This window comes from Maylandia zebra, linkage group LG1 (assembly GCF_041146795.1).
Source record: "Maylandia zebra isolate NMK-2024a linkage group LG1, Mzebra_GT3a, whole genome shotgun sequence".
Lineage (NCBI taxonomy): Eukaryota > Metazoa > Chordata > Actinopteri > Cichliformes > Cichlidae > Maylandia > Maylandia zebra.
Genome location: NC_135167.1, coordinates 39040567 through 39062388, shown reverse-complemented (window position 1 = coordinate 39062388; position 21822 = coordinate 39040567). Strand labels below are relative to the sequence as shown.

Sequence of the window (21822 nt, the reverse complement as noted above, 5' to 3'; positions counted from 1 at the left end):
GCCAGACCTCCCTCTTTCCAGCCACCTCCTCTAGCTTGTCCGGGGGAACACCCAGGCCAGCAGAGAGATATAATCTCTCCAGTGTGTCCTGGGTCTGCCCTGGAGCCTCCTCTCGGTGGGACATGCCCGGGACCCCTCATCCGGAAGGCAGCCCCTCCCGGATGGCTGAACGTCTCACCTTATCTCTAAGGGAGAGGCCAGCCACCCTACGGAGGAAGCCCATTTCTGCTGCTTGTATCCGCGATCTCGTTCTTTCGGTCACTACCCACAGCTCTTGACCATAGGTGAGGGTAAGGATATAGGTCGAACGGTAAATTTAGAGCTTTCCTTTTACACTCAGCTCTCTCTTCACCACAACAGACCAGTACTGCGGCCGCTTCACCAATCCGTCTGTCGATCTCCTGCTCCCTTCTCCCGTTACTTGTGAACAAGACCCTGAGATACTTAAACTCCTCCACTTGGGGTATAGATATACATGTCATCCAAAAATCCACAGCATGGGAAGTTGTCAAAACCATTCAAAAAGGTTCTAGTATCTGTCCAAACTGCCCTGCAGATCGTCCTCAGTCCAGTCGTACTAGCACTAATAAAGGAGACGAAATTTGAAAACTCTCGAGTCATTTCAAAACACTACGATGACGAAAACACTCAGCCCACAGCTTCACAAAAAGGCTTCATAACCCATCTCTTGACATCATGGATCTATATACAGTATATGCATGATCTCATAAGCTTAGAGATGGCTTCAAATTAGATATCATTATAAAATTTTAAATAAGTTTATTCTAAATATAACTATGCTTAAAAATGTGATCACTTTTTTAAGCATAGTTATAATGTTAGAAGTGATTGCTTTCGCCACTAAAACACATTGCATCCATGATGGTCACAACTAAAATAATAACATCACTGCCAAAAGTATATAGACAGTGTTGCCTCAGTGCCTCAGCTTCAATGACTAAAGACCTACAGCCCTCACGTCTGTAGTCAAATGCTGATGAAACGTGCAACAGATTCCGTTATTTTTATGTAACATGGACCAATATAGTCGTAGTACAGAGTCAAAGCTATGAAGGCACATGCTTACAATTCCTCACAGCACTATTACATTCAGACTGTAGGCTTAGTGGTAACTTCCTCGAGAAGTGGTTTGTAGAGCTCTGGGTCATCAGTGCTCTAAAAAAGAAAAGATCGGTGAAGTAAAATGACACTAAATCTTTTTGGCTTTTGAGCAAGTCACCAAATATTCACAAACTTCCACACAAGAACTCAAAACAAAAACAAAAAAACCCTCCACATTTACAGCCAACATTTTCTGTGATGCTAGTCTGTTACCTTGGTTTGTCCCTTTTCTTTGCTCTTCAGACTCTTGATCCCCAAGACGACTGAGCTGATGGTGACGCAGAGCTCCAGGACTGACAGCACAATTAGCACAGCAATGATGCTTCTGTAGAGCATCTGTTGGGATACAAACAACAGTGCTCAATTTTATTGCAGTAATAAAAGGATCAGAGGCTCAGACCCTTTGACCGGAGAGTGGGCGGAGACTTCTGTACAGACGTGACTGTGATCGCAACATCCTCCTACAGTCAAAAACCTATCTGATTACCAGCTGCAAATCCACAGATTTCAGAAGCAGAAACCTGTGATTATATCTACAAAACAATTAAAACCATATATTTTCCACTTGTCACTTAGGTATTTGAACCTGAACTAACCTTAACTACACTTACCATAATTACTGTTTTGCCGCCGTAGCATTCATAACACATTTCCGGCCAATATAGATTAGATACACTGATGCTATACAGCACAATAGCTGCAATGGCAAAAGCAACGCCAGTCAGATTCAGAATCACATTGACGATAACCTGAAATACAAGATGGGTCAGTTAGTGTAAAATAAAATTTTAGACATTAGAAGGCTGGTCGGTTAAAAGTTTTACAGTCAGTCAGTGCCGGAAAGCTTGCAATGGTTGGTATTAAAGCTCTGCAGCTCCATCCTACATAAATACATATACATAGATGTGCATACATGAGACCTGGTGTAAACTTGTATATTGAAATAGAATAGTATACTTCTACTTTCATATCTTCAACTTAAACAGGAAAAAGAAGACACACGAAATTCAAGTTGTCCTTCTAAGGTACATCTGAACTACTCACCAGACATGGACTTGGATACTTGTCAGACAAAATGCTGACAATTCCAAACATGATGAACTACACAAGACAAAAAAACAAAGACAATAAAGTTACATTCCTCCAACTGAACGAGGACACACATCATGTGTCTAAGGTGACAACAAGAAACTGCAATATATCAATAAAACCATAGAAGTAAGGGATTAAGATTTCCAGTAATAAAACACATTTGATTTCATAAGATCCTCCTGATTTTTCTTAAACACCAAGTCTGATACTCTACATACTCTGAACCCCGGTTTCTCAACCACTGTGCTGTGGCACACAGGTGTGCTGTGAGAAATGGTCAGGTGTGCCGTGGAAGATAATCTGGTTCCACCTAATTCGTACTCTAAGCAACTGGCATGAGTAACGGGCAGAACAATTACATTCTCTTCCACTAGAAGACAGTACAACTACCTGCTCTAATTAAATGGGTTGCCAACTGCCAGTAAAACAGAAGAAGACGAAGGAGATATTACATAATAGTCATGCAGTGAGACGATGCAGCATGTAATACCAATAGATAAATATTTGAAAAGAACCTGACCTGGGTCCTGGAGAAGATTCCTACCCAGATGAAGGAACTAGCATGAGTAGTGGTCATGATCTCTGTCATTCCAGGAAAGGAGCAGATAATGAGGAACAAAGTCGAAATTGACTTTGTTTTGTTTGATAAACAATTAGATGTTTCTGACGATAAATATTAAATTGACATTTATTTTTGTTTGGCAATCACTTAGCATTAACTGGTATTTGTTTTTGCAGTTTGACCTTTCAATTCCACTCAAAGTAAACTTTATTGTCACCTCTGCTATATACAGTTCAGTATATAGAGAGATGAGACGAAGAGGCTCCAGTTCTATACAGTGCAAAAGAACAACAATAAATATAGGAAGAGTAAGAATGAGAAGAATAAATATATGTACAATTTGAGACTGAGGTAAGAGGAGTAAAATATACACTTTGAGGCAAAAATGGTTAATAACAGTCTAAAAATTTACAATTGAAATTTTGAACTGACTTTGAAGCGGTTCAAAATGACCAACGTAGCAGCTTTACAGTTTACAGTGTGAAACAAATGATCTGTCATTAGTTGTTATCAGTAAACTGCTGTAGAGTTAACTGCTATTTGTTTTTGCATCTGGACTTTGTATCTTCATCATTTAATTGAGTTATCAGTTAACACTCTTAGAGTAACTGCTGTTTTTTTCTGATCCTTGGATTTGATCTTGGGATTAATTTCTGTCATCAGTTGATGACAAGTGTTTTTGCATTTGATCCTATAATGGATTTTTGTCAGATATGATTTTCTTGGATTCATATATACAGTTAATTGCGTGAGTCAATTTCTAAATTAATTTTCATTTTTGTTTGTTTTGATTCTGAAGATAATTACTCTTAAGTCGATTGCTAAATTGACTTTTATTTTTGTTTGATTCATTTCTAATCAAGTATTGATACAGATTCTTTTTTAGTTAATTCTTACATTTTGACATTGTTGATTTCATCTTTTATTAGTTTAGTACAGTGTGTTTGTTTTTGAATTTTTTTACCAGCTGGGTTGCACTGCTTTGATTTTCCTTGCGTTAAAATAGAATAATTACATTTGCAGTTTTATTTCAGTATTACTTTCTTTACAGTTGAAGTTTGCAGTTTTGTGAAAAGAGAAAAACATTGCATTGTCATCATTTTCAAATAGAGGTCTAATTCTTAGCAATTGATGAAGAAATTTCAAAGAATAACAGAGAAAAAACATATCAGCAAAGTAAAGGAAATAAATAATAATTAGACCTGCAAGTAAGCGAGTCCTTATTCCTAGATATAGCATCTTGTCTTGGGTGGGGGCAACAGCCAGGAGTGCAACCATATTCCAAATAGAGAAGCAAGCTAATGAAGAATATGAGCAAGCAGTATGGACGAAAAAAGGGAGAAAATCAGGAGGAAGGAAATGGACAAGAAGCGAGAGCACGTGATGACAACCTTAGATATGTGCTAAAGTGGTGTGTCAATCGTGAATGAAACGGCTCTTATGCCGGGCTCACACTGTGCGATTTTTGGCCCATTTTAAGCCGATCTTTGAGTCGTGCGACCGAAAGAGCCGGCTCTTTTTAGTGAGCCGAGCCAAAAGAGTCGGTTCGCTAAAAAGAGCCAGAAATCCCATCACTAATGTGCTATTGGATGCTAAGAGGAAAAGAAAGACAAGTAAGAATCCAAGATCCAGACCACAAATTACAAGTTGAAGCCCAAAAATTACAAACGTCATCACAAAGAACTGGGGTACAAACTACAACACCTGGAGCTTCTGCCTGACTTTTTGAGTTTGCCTAGATCTGACAGCACACCTGGGAACACCGGTTATCCAGTGAAGTGAAAGGTGCTAACCGCTAGGCTAACTGGCAACAAGATGCCTCCCTTCTCCACAGATGACTACCACAGCCTCCTGCAGAAGATTGCAGTACTGGAGACAAAAATTCATCGCTTAGAAGTAAACGTGGAGGTAAATGCACTGTGTAGAAATGAAACAACCTCGCCATTGATTCAAAACAATGGCGATGAGCAAGCTAGCACACAGCTAAGGAGCACAGATAATGTGACCAAGAAATAAAACTCTGACATAAACATGACATAAATCATGTCTCCTGGAAGGGGGAGGACGTATCACAAGCAGGGCACGGCGAGCTGAAATCTCTGAAACCAACTGGCCTTCACTTCAGCTGAACTTCATTCGACCATGGCCTGCAAAGACTTCGCTAAATTCTTCACAGACAAAATCTGTTTTTTGATATTTTTATATACATATCACATGTACTCATAAACTTGTTGGCGCTCTGTGTTTTTGAGGGTCGGGAGCCTCTGTCAGTGCCATGTCTGGACTGAAATATTGAGAATTGGCATAAAGCGCAGAGGGTCTTTCATCACACCAAATAACAGTCAGGATGATATTTTCTGGGCCAAGTGAGTCCGAACAGAATGTCCCAAACTTAGATAATAAATCGGTATCAGGATAATATCAAAGCAAGGCAGGGAGGGTTTTTTTTGTCTGTGTCATTCCAGGAAAGGAGCAGATAATGAGGGATGTGAACAGACGTGAGCGGGGGAAGGAGATTCAAAGGGTGACAACAGGACTGCCACGTCAGTTCCAGAAGAAGAAAGTCATAATAGTAATGTGTTATTGTTGGGATATAAAACTGTATTGCCCAATTCAGGGTCATGTTATTTGTCGAGTCACATGGCTGCTTTCACAGAGGTCCAGCGCTGCCAAAGCAAATGAAATCTTTTCAAAAAACAGATATTTCTCCTGTACTTCCTTCGAAGAAATTAAATGTTTTTGGATATTATTTCCACATTTTGATTCGTCTGACCACAGAACAGTTATACACTTTGCTTTTTAAATTAGCTTTGGCCCAGAGAAGATATTTCTGCCCTGTTACCAGTTAACCTAATACGCTGCAAAATGTTTCTCCAGCAGCTCCTTTGAGTAGTATTTACTTATGTGGATCCAATCTTAGTTCAGAAACATGAGGAAAAAGCTGCTTAGCTTGCTTACCAACCCTCCCATCCAACAAGGATAGCCGGTATAACTCATGGTCCATGATCCATCGTGTTGGCTTATAAGGATTGATCCGAGGACAACATTGAGAAGCCCAATCATAATCTGCAGAGTCTGAGAAAGAAGAAGCACAGAATGAACAACATGTGATCATGTGGTGTTCAACACCAGTCATAGGATATGCTGTATACTGGAGCACTTTCTCTCAGGCTTTTTCTGTAGTGTGATGAGAAAACTCTTAAACCATCTATCCATTCTCTTCTGCTTATCCTTTTACAAGGTTGCGGGGGGGCTGGAGCCTATCCCAACTGTCTTAGGACGAGAGGCAGAGTACACCCTGGACAGACTCGACACGGAAAGACCCCAGCCTGATGGTGGAAGTGAAGTCAGGAGGAGGCAACATCGCTAACCATCGTGCTGCCCTCTTTTAAACCACAGTGGATAAAAGCGTCTCACTTTTAAGTCCAATAAATTTGTCAGTGAGAGAGTTAGACTCACGTGGGGTAAGGAAACATGACACTGATACAAAGCCAGCCCTGACACATAAAATTTACCTTTACTCTGTCTTCTTGGAAGGCTTTCTGACATTAATAGGAGGCAACAAAAGTTCTGACAGTGTTTTATCTCCTGAATGTTTAAATGTACAAGTGGATGAGTGAGTTTGTCTGTAAGCCTTTAAAGAAGTATGTGGTGGGTGCAAAGAAGAAGCTCATTAAAAGAATATTAACTAAACGTGTATCAGACTAAGTTAGCAGTTCATTTGCATTTTTAACTCATTCACTGCCATTGACGTCTACAGCCGTCAATTGCAGTGCATGAGTCAATGGGTTTAACCCATTCACTGCCAATGGCTGGCAGTGAATGAGTTAATAGAACATCTGGAGGCTTATCTGAAGCTTTAAAGGTTGTAGCTCACCCCCAGCACTATCTCAGAAGGTCTTTTGAGGCGCCTCAGGTGCTGAGACACTTTGCAGCACACTGGACTGCTGCAAAGGTTCTTGAGGATCTGGCACAGAGGAGGCCAAGGGCTATTAGGGTCAGAGGTCAAGGTGAGTATAGTGACTCCATCAGCCTTGGACACAGTGACAGACATCCTGCCTGTAGATCCTGGAGACTGAAAGAGAGAAGAGTAGAAAAAAATGAACATAGTCTGAATCACATTAAGGCCCCAGCTGTGGAGAAATGGCTGAACTCATTGAAGTGTTAAGACAAAACATTTATTTAACTTGTGCAAATAACAAAATAAAAAATCTAATTCCCTCAATACCGATTTGTAACCCAAAGGATTTGACACAACGCAGAAGCTTGTGCTTTGTCGTTTTTTTCTTTGTATAATAGCACTTTTTGCACGTTCCAGCGAATTTTGCTCCAGCTCCGGAGCTGCACCGGTGCTCTGCTCCAGCAGCTCTCTTTATCTCCGGCCCTGCCGCTACAGAAATAGGGAGTTGACCGCTCACCAGATGGCCAGGCACTCCTTTTCTAATGTACCGTACCTGGCCTCATGCTCCGAAAATTTTCAGCTGATGTACACAATGGGGCAGTCAATGATGTACACAGGAGCTCGTCGACCTGGGTCATTGGGTAGGCATCAAACGGTGGCACTTCGTTCATCTTGCAATACTTCACACAGAACCACATAGACCTAACTATGGGGCTACACCAAGCACTGTGCGACTCTTCTACTATTTCCAGCTTTAACATTTCTGCCAGTTCGTTTTGCACAATTTGTCTTTCGTGCTCAGGTAACATGTAGTGGTGCGAACACACCATCACACCAGCCTGCGTTTCAAAGTGATGCTTCATGAGATTTGTATGGCAGAACATAACTGCAAAACACTCTCAAAACAGTGCTGCAGCGCCATGCAGCCTCCTGAACGCCAAGGGCCAGTCCTCCCATCCCATCTGGAAGGGGCGCTGATGGTCCTCAGGGGAGGGCCCCAATCAGTCCACGATGGCTCTCCTAACGTCAGAAAGGACACGTACACTGTTGTGAGAAGGCTCAGCGCCGCCACCTGGGCTTCCACTAGTATGCGACCGTGGTTGCCTGGAACACCTCCAGAATTGCTTGGGGGTCATCTGGGGAGCTTGGGTTTCAGCACCACTGTAACCCAAAACACCGACATGATGCAGAAACGTGCGTTTTGCCTTTGTTTATTTGCTACAATATCACTTTTTGCACTTTCCAGCGCACACTTCTTCGGCTCCAGATCTGCACCAGTGCTCTGCTCCAGCAGCTCTTCTCCTCTCCAGCCCGGCCACTACTGAAATAGGGAAGGCATGATTAGATGATGCTCGTCGACTGTAAACACCAGCCTTCCCTGACACCACACCCTGAACCCACTGCTTCACTCCTCCTCTGCAGCTGAGCTACCAACCACACCCTGTCACACTATTGTCTTATATTAATTCTTATAAAATCACCTTATAATGAAGGTGAGCTCCATTAACGGTAACTTATACTGAATGGCTGTTAATTATAATTAAATAAAATAACTTGTATATAAATAAATTACTACATAAAGTGATGCAGTTATGTTTACATTTGCTGTCCATGTGCTATACATTTAAATATTAGATAAAGATGATGATTAACTGAATAACAGTACTAAAGAAAAACACTCACAGTCACTTTATTAACCATTAAACTGCTTGTTAGTGAAATATCTAATGAAAGCACTTTAAAGTATTTAAACATGCAGATATTGGAAAGATGACCTGCTGAGGTTAAAGTGAAGGAAGGTGATTTAAGTGGTCTTCGGTAAGAGATGGGCTGGTCTGAATATTACAGAAACTGATGATCTACTTAGACAATGATTTCTAAGGTTTACAGAAAAATGTCCATAATGACAAATTCAGTGAGGTCTATGAGAGAAAAATACCTTGTTTATTATAGAGGTCAGAGAAGAATGGCCAGACTGCTTTGAGCTTTAACAAAGGTGTTAGGAATAAAATGATTAAATAAGTTGTTTTTATGTGTTTTTTTATACACATTCCAGTTGTGCTCATTAAGAGTTGGCACTCTGTATAATAAAGGTCAAAAGCATCAATTCAGTGCTATGATTGAATTGAATTATTGAGGCTGACGTGCTGAGTTGCAGAAGGATTTGCAAACATGCACATCATAACTAATTAAAATCAGGGTGACATTTCTCTGGGACAAGGCAGTCTGAATAGAACGTCTGAATGAGTAGAAGCAACAGGCTGAGAATCGCAAGCATATCTGTGCCAAGCAGAATTAAACCAGCTCTGAAGGCAAAGGCTCCTATTAGCAGCATGCACTCGATAAAGTGGCATTGGAGAGTATTTCTGAAACCGAGACTGAGAAATCATGAAACAAATATCAGACAGATTGTATTGCAATTCCATCTTCCTGTGAAATTAAGTAACAGCGTAAAGCTGCATGAAAAATTCTGAACTTAATTCTCTTTTCATTAGCTTTGTTGATATTTTTGAAATCGTCTGGCCTTTGTTTTTTGTTTTTTTTATCCTCATATAAGGAAAGTGCTGTTACCTACCAGAGAGAAAACTCGACGTTAATCTGCTGTAAAGCGGAAGAAGCTCGACTTTACTCCTGTAAATGTTTGAAAGTGACTGCCCTGCTACCAGCGGCAGGGAGCGAAACTGCGTCAACTGTTCCGGAAAATCGAGCTATGCTTTTGGTCAGCCTTTTTTCTGGACACTATAATATGGCGCAGTATGACGTAATTCAACTATTACAGTAATACAGCTCCACCCGTGACTGGCACCAGGGAGGGCATTGCAGCTTTCCAAGTTAGTCCTACAGGCCCGCTTTGATCTCCAGCCCCTGTTTACCAATGATTACGTCACATTGACCTAAATTACAATACAAAATAAAACAAAAACCGATTTACTTGTCAGAGCAGAAGAAAAGCAAGCAAGATCAAATTAATATCTGGTTGTATGTTTGTTGCGCAGCTGTTGTTGGATGCGAAATTTTGCCCGTTGTTCTTCCGTCCATGGAAGATATAAACAAATTAACCCTTTGCTCAACGTCCAGTTAAACACACTGATAATTGAAAATAATCCAATATAGAAGAATTACCCTCACTAGCAAAAAGGAACAACACAGTGGAAAACGTTGGTGGACTAATTTAGCAATATTTTAAATGAACTCCGGTTATAACTACAGTGGGGCAAATAAGTATTTAGTCAGCCACCGATTGTGCAAGTTCCCCCACTTAAAATGATGACAGAGGTCAGTAATTTGCACCAGAGGTACACTTCAACTGTGAGAGACAGAATGTGAAAAAAAAATCCATGAATTCACATGGTAGGATTTGTAAAGAATTTATTGGTAAATCAGGGTGGAAAATAAGTATTTGGTCACCTCAAACCAGGAAAATCTCTGGCTCTCACAGACCTGTAACGTCTTCTGTAAGAAGCTTTTCTGTCCCCCACTCGTTACCTGTATGAATGGCACCTGTTTGAACTCATCATCTGTATAAAAGACACCTGTCCACAGCCTCAAACAGTCAGACTCCAAACTCCGCCATGGCCAAGACCAAAGAGCTTTCGAAGGACACCAGGAAAAGTATTGTAGACCTGCACCAGACTGGGAAGAGTGAATCTACAATAGGCAAGCAGCTTGGTGTGAAAAAATCAACTGTGGGAGCAATCATCAGAAAATGGAAGACATACAAGACCACTGATAATCTCCCTCGATCTGGGGCTCCACGCAAGATCTCATCCCGTGGGGTCAAAATGATCATGAGAACGGTGAGCAAAGATCCCAGAACCACACGGGGGGACCTGGTGAATGACCTGCAGAGAGCTGGGACCAAAGTAACAAAGGTCACCATCAGTAACACACTACAACGGCAGGGAATCAAATCCCGCAGTGCCAGACGTGTTCCGCTGCTGAAGCCAGTGCATGTCCAGGCCCGTCTGAAGTTTGCCAGAGAGCACATGGATGATACAGCAGAGGATTGGGAGAATGTCATGTGGTCAGATGAAACCAAAGTAGAACTTTTTGGTATAAACTCAACTCGTCGTGTTTGGAGGACGAAGAATACTGAGTTGCATCCCAAGAACACCATACCTACTGTGAAGCATGGGGGTGGAAACATCATGCTATGGGGCTGTTTTTCTGCCAAGGGGACAGGACGACTGATCCGTGTTAAGGACAGAATGAATGGGGCCATGTATCGTGAGATTTTGAGCCAAAACCTCCTTCCATCAGTGAGAACTTTGAAAATGAAACGAGGCTGGGTCTTCCAACATGACAATGATCCAAAACACACCGCCCGGGCAACAAAGGAGTGGCTCCGTAAGAAGCATTTGAAAGTCCTGGAGTGGCCTAGCCAGTCTCCAGACCTCAACCCCATAGAAAATCTGTGGCGGGAGTTGAAAGTCCGTGTTGCTCGGCGACAGCCCCAAAACATCACTGCTCTCGAGAAGATCTGCATGGAGGAATGGGCCAAAATACCAGCTACTGTGTGTGCAAACCTGGTAAAGACCTATAGTAAACGTTTGACCTCTGTTATTGCCAACAAAGGTTATGTTACAAAGTATTGAGTTATATTTTTGTTATTGACCAAATACTTATTTTCCACCCTGATTTACCAATAAATTCTTTACAAATCCTACCATGTGGATTCATGGATTTTTTTTTCACATTCTGTCTCTCACAGTTGAAGTGTACCTCTGGTGCAAATTACTGACCTCTGTCATCATTTTAGGTGGGGGAACTTGCACAATCGGTGGCTGACTAAATACTTTTTTGCCCCACTGTATATATTATAAATATTTATATAAACATCTGCAAAACTTTTTTATATTACTTTGACATTGTGTTGTTTTTTTTTTCAATTTTTCTAAAAAGTTTAGCTAAAATGATGATAATTTCTGACAATAATCTAGCAAATAAACGTTTTTATGAGGCTTCATCAAATTTGGGACTATTGAAAAGAATTACGCTGCTCTCTGGTGGACACACATATGAAATCAGACGTGTCGCTACATTAACCTAAGGATAAGGAAACAGATTATAATAATCAAAGCGCCGATTTTTATCTATTTATTTAGGCATTAAGTGAAACAGCAAATTGTTGTAGAAATGCACATTAATGACTGTTCGTAGGATTTTAGTGGAAGCACAGCAAACCTCCAAGAAGTGTGTTATATTACAACATAATTATAATTAATTTTGGATGGCATTTAAGTATTAAATAACTACTATTGTTATTAAGCTTGAAACAGCGTTATTGCTAAAAATTTAAGACACAGGTGAACGTGACAGAAAATCGTAACTGCGCCAATCCTCCAAAAGTTTACAAGAAAATGAATCACTGACGGGATTTGCGCTGCGTGTTTTGTGGTGATTGCAGAGGTGGGAAGTAACGAAGTACACATACTTTGTCACTGTACTTAAGTAGAATTTTCAGGCATCTGAAGTTTACTTGAGTGTTTCTTTCTTTCTTTCTTTCTTTCTTTCTTTTTAGTGTGTGTGTGTGTGTGTGGGGGGGGGGGGGATTGTTATTGTTTTTTGGGTCTGTAGGCTACATGTGACATTATATTTCTTCAGATTGTGAAAGGTGCTACAAATCAAACTGAGGCAGACTACCTGTGTCATTTATAGGCTGCTTAAAAATGCTCTGCAGGTTACTGCAGGATGAACAGGTTAGTTTGCTGTCCTGTGATGGATTTAGATCAAAAAGCCTGTACTACTACTCAGTCTACTGGAACTGTTAAAAAGAAACATGTACAAAACTCCACAATGTTAGAATGATTAGAATGATTTCAGGTAGAACTGCTACATTTTATTAAACAGAAGCTGTCAACTCTGCTCTCTTGTGTGGGCAACCATGAGGAAACAGTTCCTTTTAAGTTGTAGATTCAACCTGCTTCATATTTTTGGCCACCAGATGCTACCAAAGAAGATTATGTTGAAAGACTTTGAGTAATGAACCCTTTATGGATACAAGTTCCGATGCTTCAGAAAGCTTCATTTGTCTGTCACTACCACTAAGCTGACACTTAGAAATAAAAAGGAACTAAACAGGAAACTTCTAAATGAACAGGCCAGCCAGGATGAGGGAAAAATTGACGACCATGTAACAAAGAGCAGTGGCAGAAACAGACAATATATACACAATAGGAAAGTAACACATCCACACTGAGACTCAGACACATAAGCTTGACACTGGGAGTGAAGAAAAACAGAAAGACTGGAAAAACAAAAAGATGAAACACAGAGAGGAGAATGTGGGACCAGGAAAGGGAGAAACACAGGATGCAGGGCTACAGATATAATAACAACACAAGAGAGGGAACACAGAGAAACCAGACAAACACAAGGACACAACCAGGGAGACAGGAATCACAAAAGGAAACTAACAGCTAAGGAACATATACATAATCCAAGTAACCATGACAACATTCAAGTTATCTTTTTTATTAGCTGCAACAGAAGAAATGTCACATTTTGACCTTTTCCCCAAGTCCCACTTGAAGCCACCATTGCATCATACAGCACTTAATAATATATACATATCACAGGTGAATGGAAGATTAAAAAAGCAGAAGTATTTAATAAAAATATGTATTATTAAAGAATAAGACAGAAAAGACAGAAACACAACAAGCTTTACTTTGTCCTCTGTTGCATATTTTACAGTTACTAAATAAATAATGGCAGGCAAAGGACACAAGCATTATCTCACTGCCTTAGAGCACACCCACAGCTTTAATACACCTGCATGTTTGGATTTGATAGGTTTGTTGACTGATAATTGTGACTCTGTTTGCTTTAAGCATTGAGAATTTGGCACATTCAAATGTGGGTCCTCTGCAAATACCCACCCCTCACATGCACACATGAACCAAAAATGAGAGACCAACTGCGTGAGCTCCAACCTCTAGTCAGTAGCAAGACGACACATTTCTTTGGTGGGAGGCACATTCCCACTGCTGAACAAAAGGACAGAAACGTCTTTCAAGTTTTAGGTGTCGGTCCATCATCAAAAAAAGGAAGCTGGCAAATAGTGAGAAGATGCTTCCACCAGTGTGTCACATCCTGAAGTTTCTTTGCTGCAGTCCAAAGATTTGCTGCTGTTTGCATCTGCTGCAGGTCTTTGATGCTGCAGCTATTGGGGTGAGAACGTAAAAGAAATGTATCATCCAGCTGTTAAAAGATAATTTTAAGCTTTTACTTTAATCGTTCTGAATCCTTTACAGACTATACAGATCTTAGTGGGCCTGTTTAACATTGGACTTGGGCCGGGACGAACAAGCACACATCCTGGGGACCTCAGCAGCCTGGGAGCTGCTTACTGGCTGGGTGCTGTGGTAAAATAATCTTCTTTTTCCTTTTATTGTTGCATATTTAGCATTTTTTGTGGTAGAAGAGTTTTTTATTTTGACCTGCAGGAAAAAAGAAGGCCTTTCTTAAATTAACGTGTCTTTTATGCACATGTTAGTTATCCTGTCATTTGTAGGTCCAAATATTTAATGTTGGGAGTCATTCTTCAACCTACAACTGTACACTTCGTGGCAGCTCTCAATTGGACTTCACAATAGCTCAGATCAATTACTTCATAACTCATGCTGGGCTTGGTGCTGTAGCTCCTCTCCCTATGTGTCAAATTTCTGCTGATTGATTTTACAGCAGTGAGGTGGGGCTGTTTGCCTGACATGACCAAAGCTGTCCCTTTGTCACAAGGGTCACCAAAGCAGGTAGCTCTGGTGGAGTTTTACACCAGATCTCCTTCCTGATACAATCTCAAAAGAATTTATGTTTCCAGCTGGAACTCACCTGCTAAGCAAAGGTGTAAAATCACCCGAAACTAAAGTCTATAACTTTTCGATAAATACATTAACAATTTGTTAAATGGTCTATTACCTTTTTCTTTTAAAAAAAAAGGACTTTTCTTGAATTTATGATCACCTCTAACATCGTGTCTACTGACCTCTCACCAGTTCATTGTTAGTGGAATTGTGTCCATTTTGGCTGGACAACTCCGTTCATCCTGTTTGGTAAGAAAACTCATGAAGGACTTAAGACTGTACTCTAAATAAGATTGTCAATAAAAAATGTGTTAAACAACTTGTTTCTAAGTTTTAATTTTCTAAATGTCTCCTCTCAGATGGGCTTCTCTGTTTTCATGAATATTGCTGGTGGGATCTTTGCCATTACTGCCATTGTGCTGTATGGCATGGACCTGAGAGACACCTCTCTCCTCTGGATTTGTGACCGCAGCAGCGATGATGCTGTTCTTGATGAAGACAACTGCAGAAATGTAGCGCTTTTTGCCCAAGTAATCCAGCCTAAACACACATTTACAGTGTACCATAACTGCAGCAAAGTTGTCATGTGAGTTGCTCTGACAGTGCTATATGACAATTTTTGAGATAAATTGTGTTTTTTCTTTATTTTACTGTGTTCTAAAATCATCAGAAATTACTGAAATCCTTGGACATCACACTGATCATCCTGGCTCTTCTTCAGCTGGCTGTCAATATTCGTTATGCTATTTGGGGCATCAGAGCTCTGTGTCCACAGGGTGACAAAGATGTCGAGGAACAGTTGCCACAAATCATGGAAGAGATCATCCTGATCCATCCCAGAAATGAAAACTGACCTCGTGAACACATGAATGCATGAGCTGCACATTTACTTCTGTTTCTCTGAACTCCAGCAGAAAGTATTGACAATAATCCCGTCCAGTATCTCTCTGTAAATCCTCATCTGCTTGTAGATGATTTCTTTGATGCTTGAATTTAAAAAAGAAGTAAAACTATTTGTTTTGTTCTTCAGTTTCATAGGATTTCTGGCTTTTTCCACCGTTGGGAAGTACTTGAAATATTTCTTTATGCTAATTTTCTGATGTCATTGTGTAAACAAATGAGAAGACTCTGTTCTACACACACGTACAATAAATGATAAGAATGCACCTGTGCAGATATAAAATTGACAACTCACAGAACAAAAATAACCCATCAGTAAATCATGATGTAATGTTCTTGAAGTGCACTGTGTTTTGTGTCTGCAGGGTGTCAAAGATACTGAGATTTCCCAGCCAATTTTGAAGGAAGTCCTCATGATGAGTCCCGGTGCTGAAAAAGGATTCACTCTAATGTTTGGATCCTTGAAATAAATCCTCAAGATCTACTAGCAGAATCAAATCAAAACTGCATTACAACAGTAATAATGTTTAATGACTGTAACTGCAAAGCTGTTTCTTAACTCAATTAATTCATTCTAATCATTTTCTAACTTGCAGATTTTCTATTCTACAAACATATAATAGTAATTGAATGGCACGGTTGCACATTAGCAAAGCACATCAATGCACGGTATGGAAGTACTAGTTTGTCTGTTTTTTCTCGTATTTTTAGCTCTTTTAATAAACTGTAACTTCACTGAGTGAATGGAGCAAACTGCAAAATGATAATTTTAATTAATAAATATTTTCACTGTTATTTTCACTTATTTTCCCCGTTTTTGTTTGTTTGTTTTGAAAAAGGGCCCAAATGTTGTTTTAGCTTTTGGCTGCATATGACAACAGAAAGAATACACAGTGAATTAGAAATGAAACTGTAAAATGAACCAACCTATAAAAAAAAAAAAAATAATGAGCTTTATGTATTGTTCTTACTCGTTTAATTAAAAAGCATAATGAAAACAATGATGACTCTTCAGTTACAGCACTTATCATTTTTTAATATGATTAATATTAAAACGATAGAAGAAGAGGAAAACAAAACACTAGAACATATTTTTTTCTGGAATACCTTCATCACGTGACAATTTTATTATTTAAAAAAAAATCTAAAAACCTTCGTCACATGTATTTTTATTCACAGACCATATTATATATATATATTTTTTTAGATGTGTCACTTCTCTTTTGTTAACTAATGTTAAGATAAAGTCTGCACATAATATTTTTCATGTGCAGAAAATCGTCCCTTTATATAAAAGACAAAGAACTGTCTCTGTGTTAAACAAACTTTACGTTACCACTGTGTATCGAATCAGCAGGAACAAAATAAAGAGAGCTGGGAGTAATTATTTACAGAGTACCAGGTGGCATCACTGTATTATGTTCCAGAAATGCTGAACTTTAACCTGGTCATAGATTTTGCACATTCAGTTTTAAATGGCTTTTATTTTGAAGAAAAGTGTGACACAGGAAGTTTCACTTTTATTTTTACCTGAGTTTGTCACCAGCGAACGAAACTGTTGGCGTTACAGGGATTGAGGCAGCTCGCCAGGTAAGTCATCTGCACGAAACGCACACTTGCAGTCATTTATAATACTTAACGTGAAGCCGCGGACTGTATGATGCGGATTTTTCTCAATGTTTGCACTGCTTGCAAAAGAAATGAATAGACAAGGAATAATTTAAACTTAAACTTTGAATACATTAATTTATTTATCGTGTAGCCTATTCGTTTTAATTTTGTTCGATTTTGTTTTATTTTAGCTGTTTTGGGTTAATAATTGATTTTCAAGGTCACTTTCAATTACCCTGATTTCTTATTTGAGTACATATCTTTGCTATAATATAGGCTGAAGGAAGTGCAAAGATTTCTCAGAACTTCATCTGCTGAGAGACAAAACCCGTTCGTAAGCATTCAATCACAGTTACCCTTTCAAATACCAAGCAGCGCTTCCTGTTTTGAAATTACGCATGTCAATCACATTAAATTCCAGCGTTTGTAGCTGTGAAGTGTAATATGATAGTGAAAAGGACCACTAACACTTCCCACGGAGCAAACTGACTTCTTCTTCTCTTCAACCAACAATCCAAGCGTTCCTACACTCAACCTGCCATAAACAAAGCAAACAACTTATAATTTGACAGTTCGGGGACTTTGGGTAGTTATGATAACAAACGACAATCAAAAGAAAAACCTACATTAAGGCGATCCAGTGCTTATTATTTTGTTAAAAGAAAAAAAATTTAGATTTTAAAAAATACACATATTTTGTCATTTCAAAATGCGATATGCCAATATGTCGACTTATATATATATATATATATATATATATATATATATATATATATATATATATATATATATATATATATATATATATATATTCTTTAGAAAAATGAGAACAATTTTCCCTTTATTCCCGTTTATTTGTTTGTTTGTGCTCTAAGGTTGCTGGTTATTCTTTTTGTGGCATTCCAACAGCAGCAAACAGCGAAGTTGCAGAGCGCCCTCTGGTGGACAGTCATAGCATGATTGAAGAGTGTTTTTTCCCACCTCTTCTTTACTTTTTAAATTTTGTACTTATAGAGTAGCAATAAAATTGATGATGACATCCATGCATTTTCTTTTCTAATTTTATTTTGAGAACAGTTATTTAAAAACAACAATAACAAACAAAACCAAAAAACAAACTACCTTTACCAATGCATCCACCTTCTCTCAGATGCACTTCTGTCCATAATCATGTTATCAGCCAACCTTTTGCCAATGAATCTAATTAGCAGGGTTTCAGTGATTTAGAAATCATTATATTTTTATTGTTTTTATTTACATCTCTTCTCAATTTCTTTGGAAACAGGTGTTTATAACATAGTTATACATTCCTTTATATGTCACACGTGCAAATGCTTAAGTGTATAGAGACAAGTTATCTGTGAAATATCATTATGTAAAATTATATGACACAGCAGGATTACATTATGCAGCATGTCACTACACACTCTCACTGCATATATTTGAGTCATAGCGATATGTCAGTCTTGTGTTGTTTGAGTTGTGATTTACTGTTTTGGCTTCATAGTGGGATTCATAATTTCAGTGTGTCTGTTGAACCATGCCTCCTAAAATCTCTTTGCCACTTTGCAGATGTGAGAGTTATCCATAGTCACTGTGATGACCACAAAAAAGAGCAGATTTCCACCACTGCATCAAACCCTCAAGGCTTTCACCAGCTGTCCAGTGTTCAGGGGGGCGATGCCTAATGGGGCATTTGCAGTTCTTGGGGTGAGGGGAACTCAAATTCATTTAAAAAATTCATTTTTCATTGGTATGACTGTGTGATTTATTCTTTTACAGACCATACAGATCATGGTGGGGCTGTTTAACATTGGGCTTGGTCCCGGACGCACAAGCACACATCCTGGAGATTTGACCAGCTTGGGAGCTCCTTACTGGCTGGGTGCAGTGGTAAAAAAATAAAACTGTTGATTTAAGAATAAAAACAAAATAAGAAATGATGCATTTAGTATTTCTGACTTTAATGAGTTGTTTAATGAGTCGTTGATCCCCGTTCAGTGCATCGCAGCTGGAATCCTTTCCATTATCATCGGCCAGTGCCCCTGCTTGTGCTTTGTAAGTAAAGACTACTACTACTACTCGAGGGCAGGGATAGCTCAGTAGGTAGAGTGGTGGCCCCATGATCGGACGTCGGGGGTTCGACTCCACTGAACGGCTACCCTGAGGTACCCCTGAGCAAGGTACCGTCCCTACACACTGCTCCCCGGGCGCTGCACTGGTGGCTGCCCACTGCTTCACTGGGTGAATGGGTTAAATGCAGAGGAACTATTTCCCTATGGGGACTAACACGCACACTTTACTTTAAAGACTAAAGTTAAAAGGAAACGTACATTGTTATGGAGCACAGTGAGGTAAATGATTGAATCTCTCCTCTCAGACATGGTATGCTGTGTTTATGAACATAGCTGGCTGCATCTTCGCCATCACTGGTATTGTGCTGTATGCTATAGACCTGGCAGAAGCCTCTGTTGTCTGGATGTGTGACTTGAACTGGTCCACTGCTCAATTCAACGATAACTGCAAATATGTGGCGTTCTTTGCTCAGGTAAATATGCTTTTAAAACATACAGAATAGCATATTTTTGTCATTAATCGTGCACATTGATTGTATTTTGTTAATTATTCCTTTATTTCAGAGTTTGCTGACAGCCATGGACATTACTTTGATCGTGCTCACTGTTCTCCAGCTGTGCGTCTGCATTAGTGCCACGGTTCTGGGAATCAGGGCTCTGGGTAACAGGATGAAGGAAAAAGTATGAACTAAGACAAACACACACACACACACACACACTCTCTCTCTCTTTATGGTATAATGAAAGGAATAACCTTGTGTTGATGGTGTATTTGTAAGACTGTAATTGGCTAAAGTCATCAATTACTGACTTGATTTTCTAAAGCACAAAAACAACGGCACATCGAGGTGTAAGAGTCGAGGTCCTCCTCAGACCATAATATTTATAGTACTATTCTTTGTAACGACCTATCAGGTATCAGTTGCTCTGGGCTGCTGGATGTGCTGATATAGCTTGACTAAAAACTACATGAAGAAAAATAGATACGGCCTGTACAATTATCTGTAATTGACTTTTTACTCTGCTTTGTCTCAGCAGGATCTCAGACATGCTGAGATTTACAAGCCTGTATTGAAGGAAGTCCTCATGACGTGTCCTGGTGCCTGAAATCAACTACCCTAACATGTGGATGCATGAAAAAGCGATATGTCTTTTTAAACCTTGTGTAAATCTATAAGATGCGTTAGTGAAAGGTAATCAAAAGTACAACCCCAACTCTGAAGAAGCTGGGATTCTGTGTAAAGTGTAAAGTTAAAATGCAGTGAAAATGAGTAAATCTCAGAAACCCATATTTTATTCACAGTAGAACAGAAATAGATGTCAAATGTTTGAACTGAGAAAATGTAAATTTCAGGAAAAAAACAAAAAGGTAATTTTAAATTTAATAGCAGCAACAACATGGAGGTCATTGTGAGTTGTGTCCACAGACAGTGATTTGTGAAAGTGTTTCTGAGCCCATGCACGGATTCCATTAAAATGATGCCTGTTTTTATTGGCTCTTGAGGAAGATCACAGGCATCTGGTGTTGATTTTTGGCCTTGTCGGTCGTGCAGAGTCTGAATGTTTTGATGACAGTCTGTACAGTAGATAATTAGATGTTCAACGTTTTTGTAACTTTACATTAAGGAACATTTTTCTGAAATTGTTCCACAATTTGTAGACAGTTTTTGTGGAGTAGAAAACCTCCAACTGTCTCTGTTTCTGAGAAAATCTGCCTGTGTGAGATCCTTTTTATATCCAGTAATCCTACCGACCTGTTGCTCATTAACCTAATTAGCTTGCACCCATACCATTTTTTTGTTTAATTGCTGCCATCAAATTCAAAATAAGCTACTATTTTAAGTGAAACAGTAAAAATCTGAGGTTAAACATTTAAATGTTTTGTTCTACTCGGAATAAAATGTGGGTTTATGAGATTTGCAAATCGTTGTATTCACATTTAACACAGTGTCCCCATGTGTAACTATCATGTAATAGTTACACAGTAAAGACAGTATTTACTCTGATACCCGTTTCAGTATATTTCAAAATGTTAAGTGTGTTTTCTGGCTGCAAATAATCTTCTACATTTATTGAATAAAACCTAAATAAATTGCAAAAGATGTGATATTACGCTGTGGGGTTTTTTCAGTAATAATATTCAGTCAGCTTTTCTGCAGGCGTCTCAGCGTACATGCTGGACACGCTTTGTAAGAAATAAAATGTGAACCAGCGCTATCAGGTTAGCTCAAAGTGGAGCTGATCCTGAACAATTTGGTGAGAACACAGCTGTTATATCTCAAAGTCTTAACTTAGCAAAATGTCAGGAATGTTTGAATATGATTTGTGGAAAGCTGTAACACTGAAAAGCTTTTTTTTTTTTTTTTAAACAAGCAAGTATGCACAGCTGCTTGACCTGTGATTAGCATTTACACATCTATTTTCTTCCGCTTATCTGGGGCCAGGCCACGGGTGTCAGCAACCTAAACATACAAGCCCAGATCTCCCTCTTCCCAGCCACCTACTATTTGAGGGAAGCATTCCCAGGCCAGCTAAGGCCAGACACACCAAGGCCTGGTAGGATATGCCTGGTACATCTTACCCAGGAGGCCTCCTGGTCAGATATCCAAACGCTGCTTGACACTTGACTGCAACTGCTCGAGTGAGAGCTGGACTCTACCACCTGATGAAGACAGCAGAACCGCATCATCCACAAAAAAAGCAGAGATGAGAGTCTGAGGCTACCAAAGTAAAAGCCGTCTGCACCTAGGCTCT

The 21822-nt window shown here is 39.4% G+C and overlaps 2 protein-coding genes and 1 long non-coding RNA gene across 4 annotated transcripts in view; 2 read left to right on the top strand and 1 right to left on the bottom strand.

The window, feature by feature from the left end:
* The window catches only part of LOC101474568 (uncharacterized), a 39295-nt gene extending 18122 nt beyond the window's left edge, over window positions 1-21173 (top strand). The window contains exons 2-11 of the mRNA XM_014412719.3: window positions 13934-14044; window positions 14675-14731; window positions 14842-15012; window positions 15153-15317; window positions 18575-18703; window positions 18776-18886; window positions 18995-19051; window positions 19374-19541; window positions 19633-19749; window positions 20104-21173. Coding sequence (XP_014268205.1) covers window positions 13934-14044; window positions 14675-14731; window positions 14842-15012; window positions 15153-15317; window positions 18575-18703; window positions 18776-18886; window positions 18995-19051; window positions 19374-19541; window positions 19633-19749; window positions 20104-20175 — 1158 coding nt within the window. The 3' untranslated portion in view covers window positions 20176-21173. The remainder of the gene's footprint in view (window positions 1-13933; window positions 14045-14674; window positions 14732-14841; window positions 15013-15152; window positions 15318-18574; window positions 18704-18775; window positions 18887-18994; window positions 19052-19373; window positions 19542-19632; window positions 19750-20103) is intronic.
* Window positions 1104-9652, bottom strand: LOC143419395 (membrane-spanning 4-domains subfamily A member 8-like). Of its 2 annotated transcripts, XM_076885921.1 has the most exons (8): window positions 9253-9652; window positions 7231-7998; window positions 6654-6851; window positions 5735-5851; window positions 2167-2223; window positions 1734-1871; window positions 1336-1458; window positions 1104-1176 (listed from the first exon to the last, which is right to left on the bottom strand). In XM_076885921.1, exons 3-8 carry the CDS (start codon window positions 6828-6830, stop codon window positions 1111-1113), a joined length of 678 nt encoding a protein of 225 aa, XP_076742036.1. In that variant the 5' UTR covers window positions 6831-6851; window positions 7231-7998; window positions 9253-9652; the 3' UTR covers window positions 1104-1110. The 2 variants fall into 2 exon arrangements, with proteins under 2 accessions (XP_076742036.1, XP_076742045.1); XM_076885930.1 differs by lacking the exon at window positions 7231-7998.
* On the top strand, window positions 4276-6473 carry LOC143419397 (uncharacterized). Its single transcript, XR_013099358.1, has 2 exons — window positions 4276-4684; window positions 6018-6473. It is a non-coding gene; the product is annotated as an uncharacterized LOC143419397 (long non-coding RNA).
* Window positions 21174-21822: the final 649 nt, after the last annotated feature.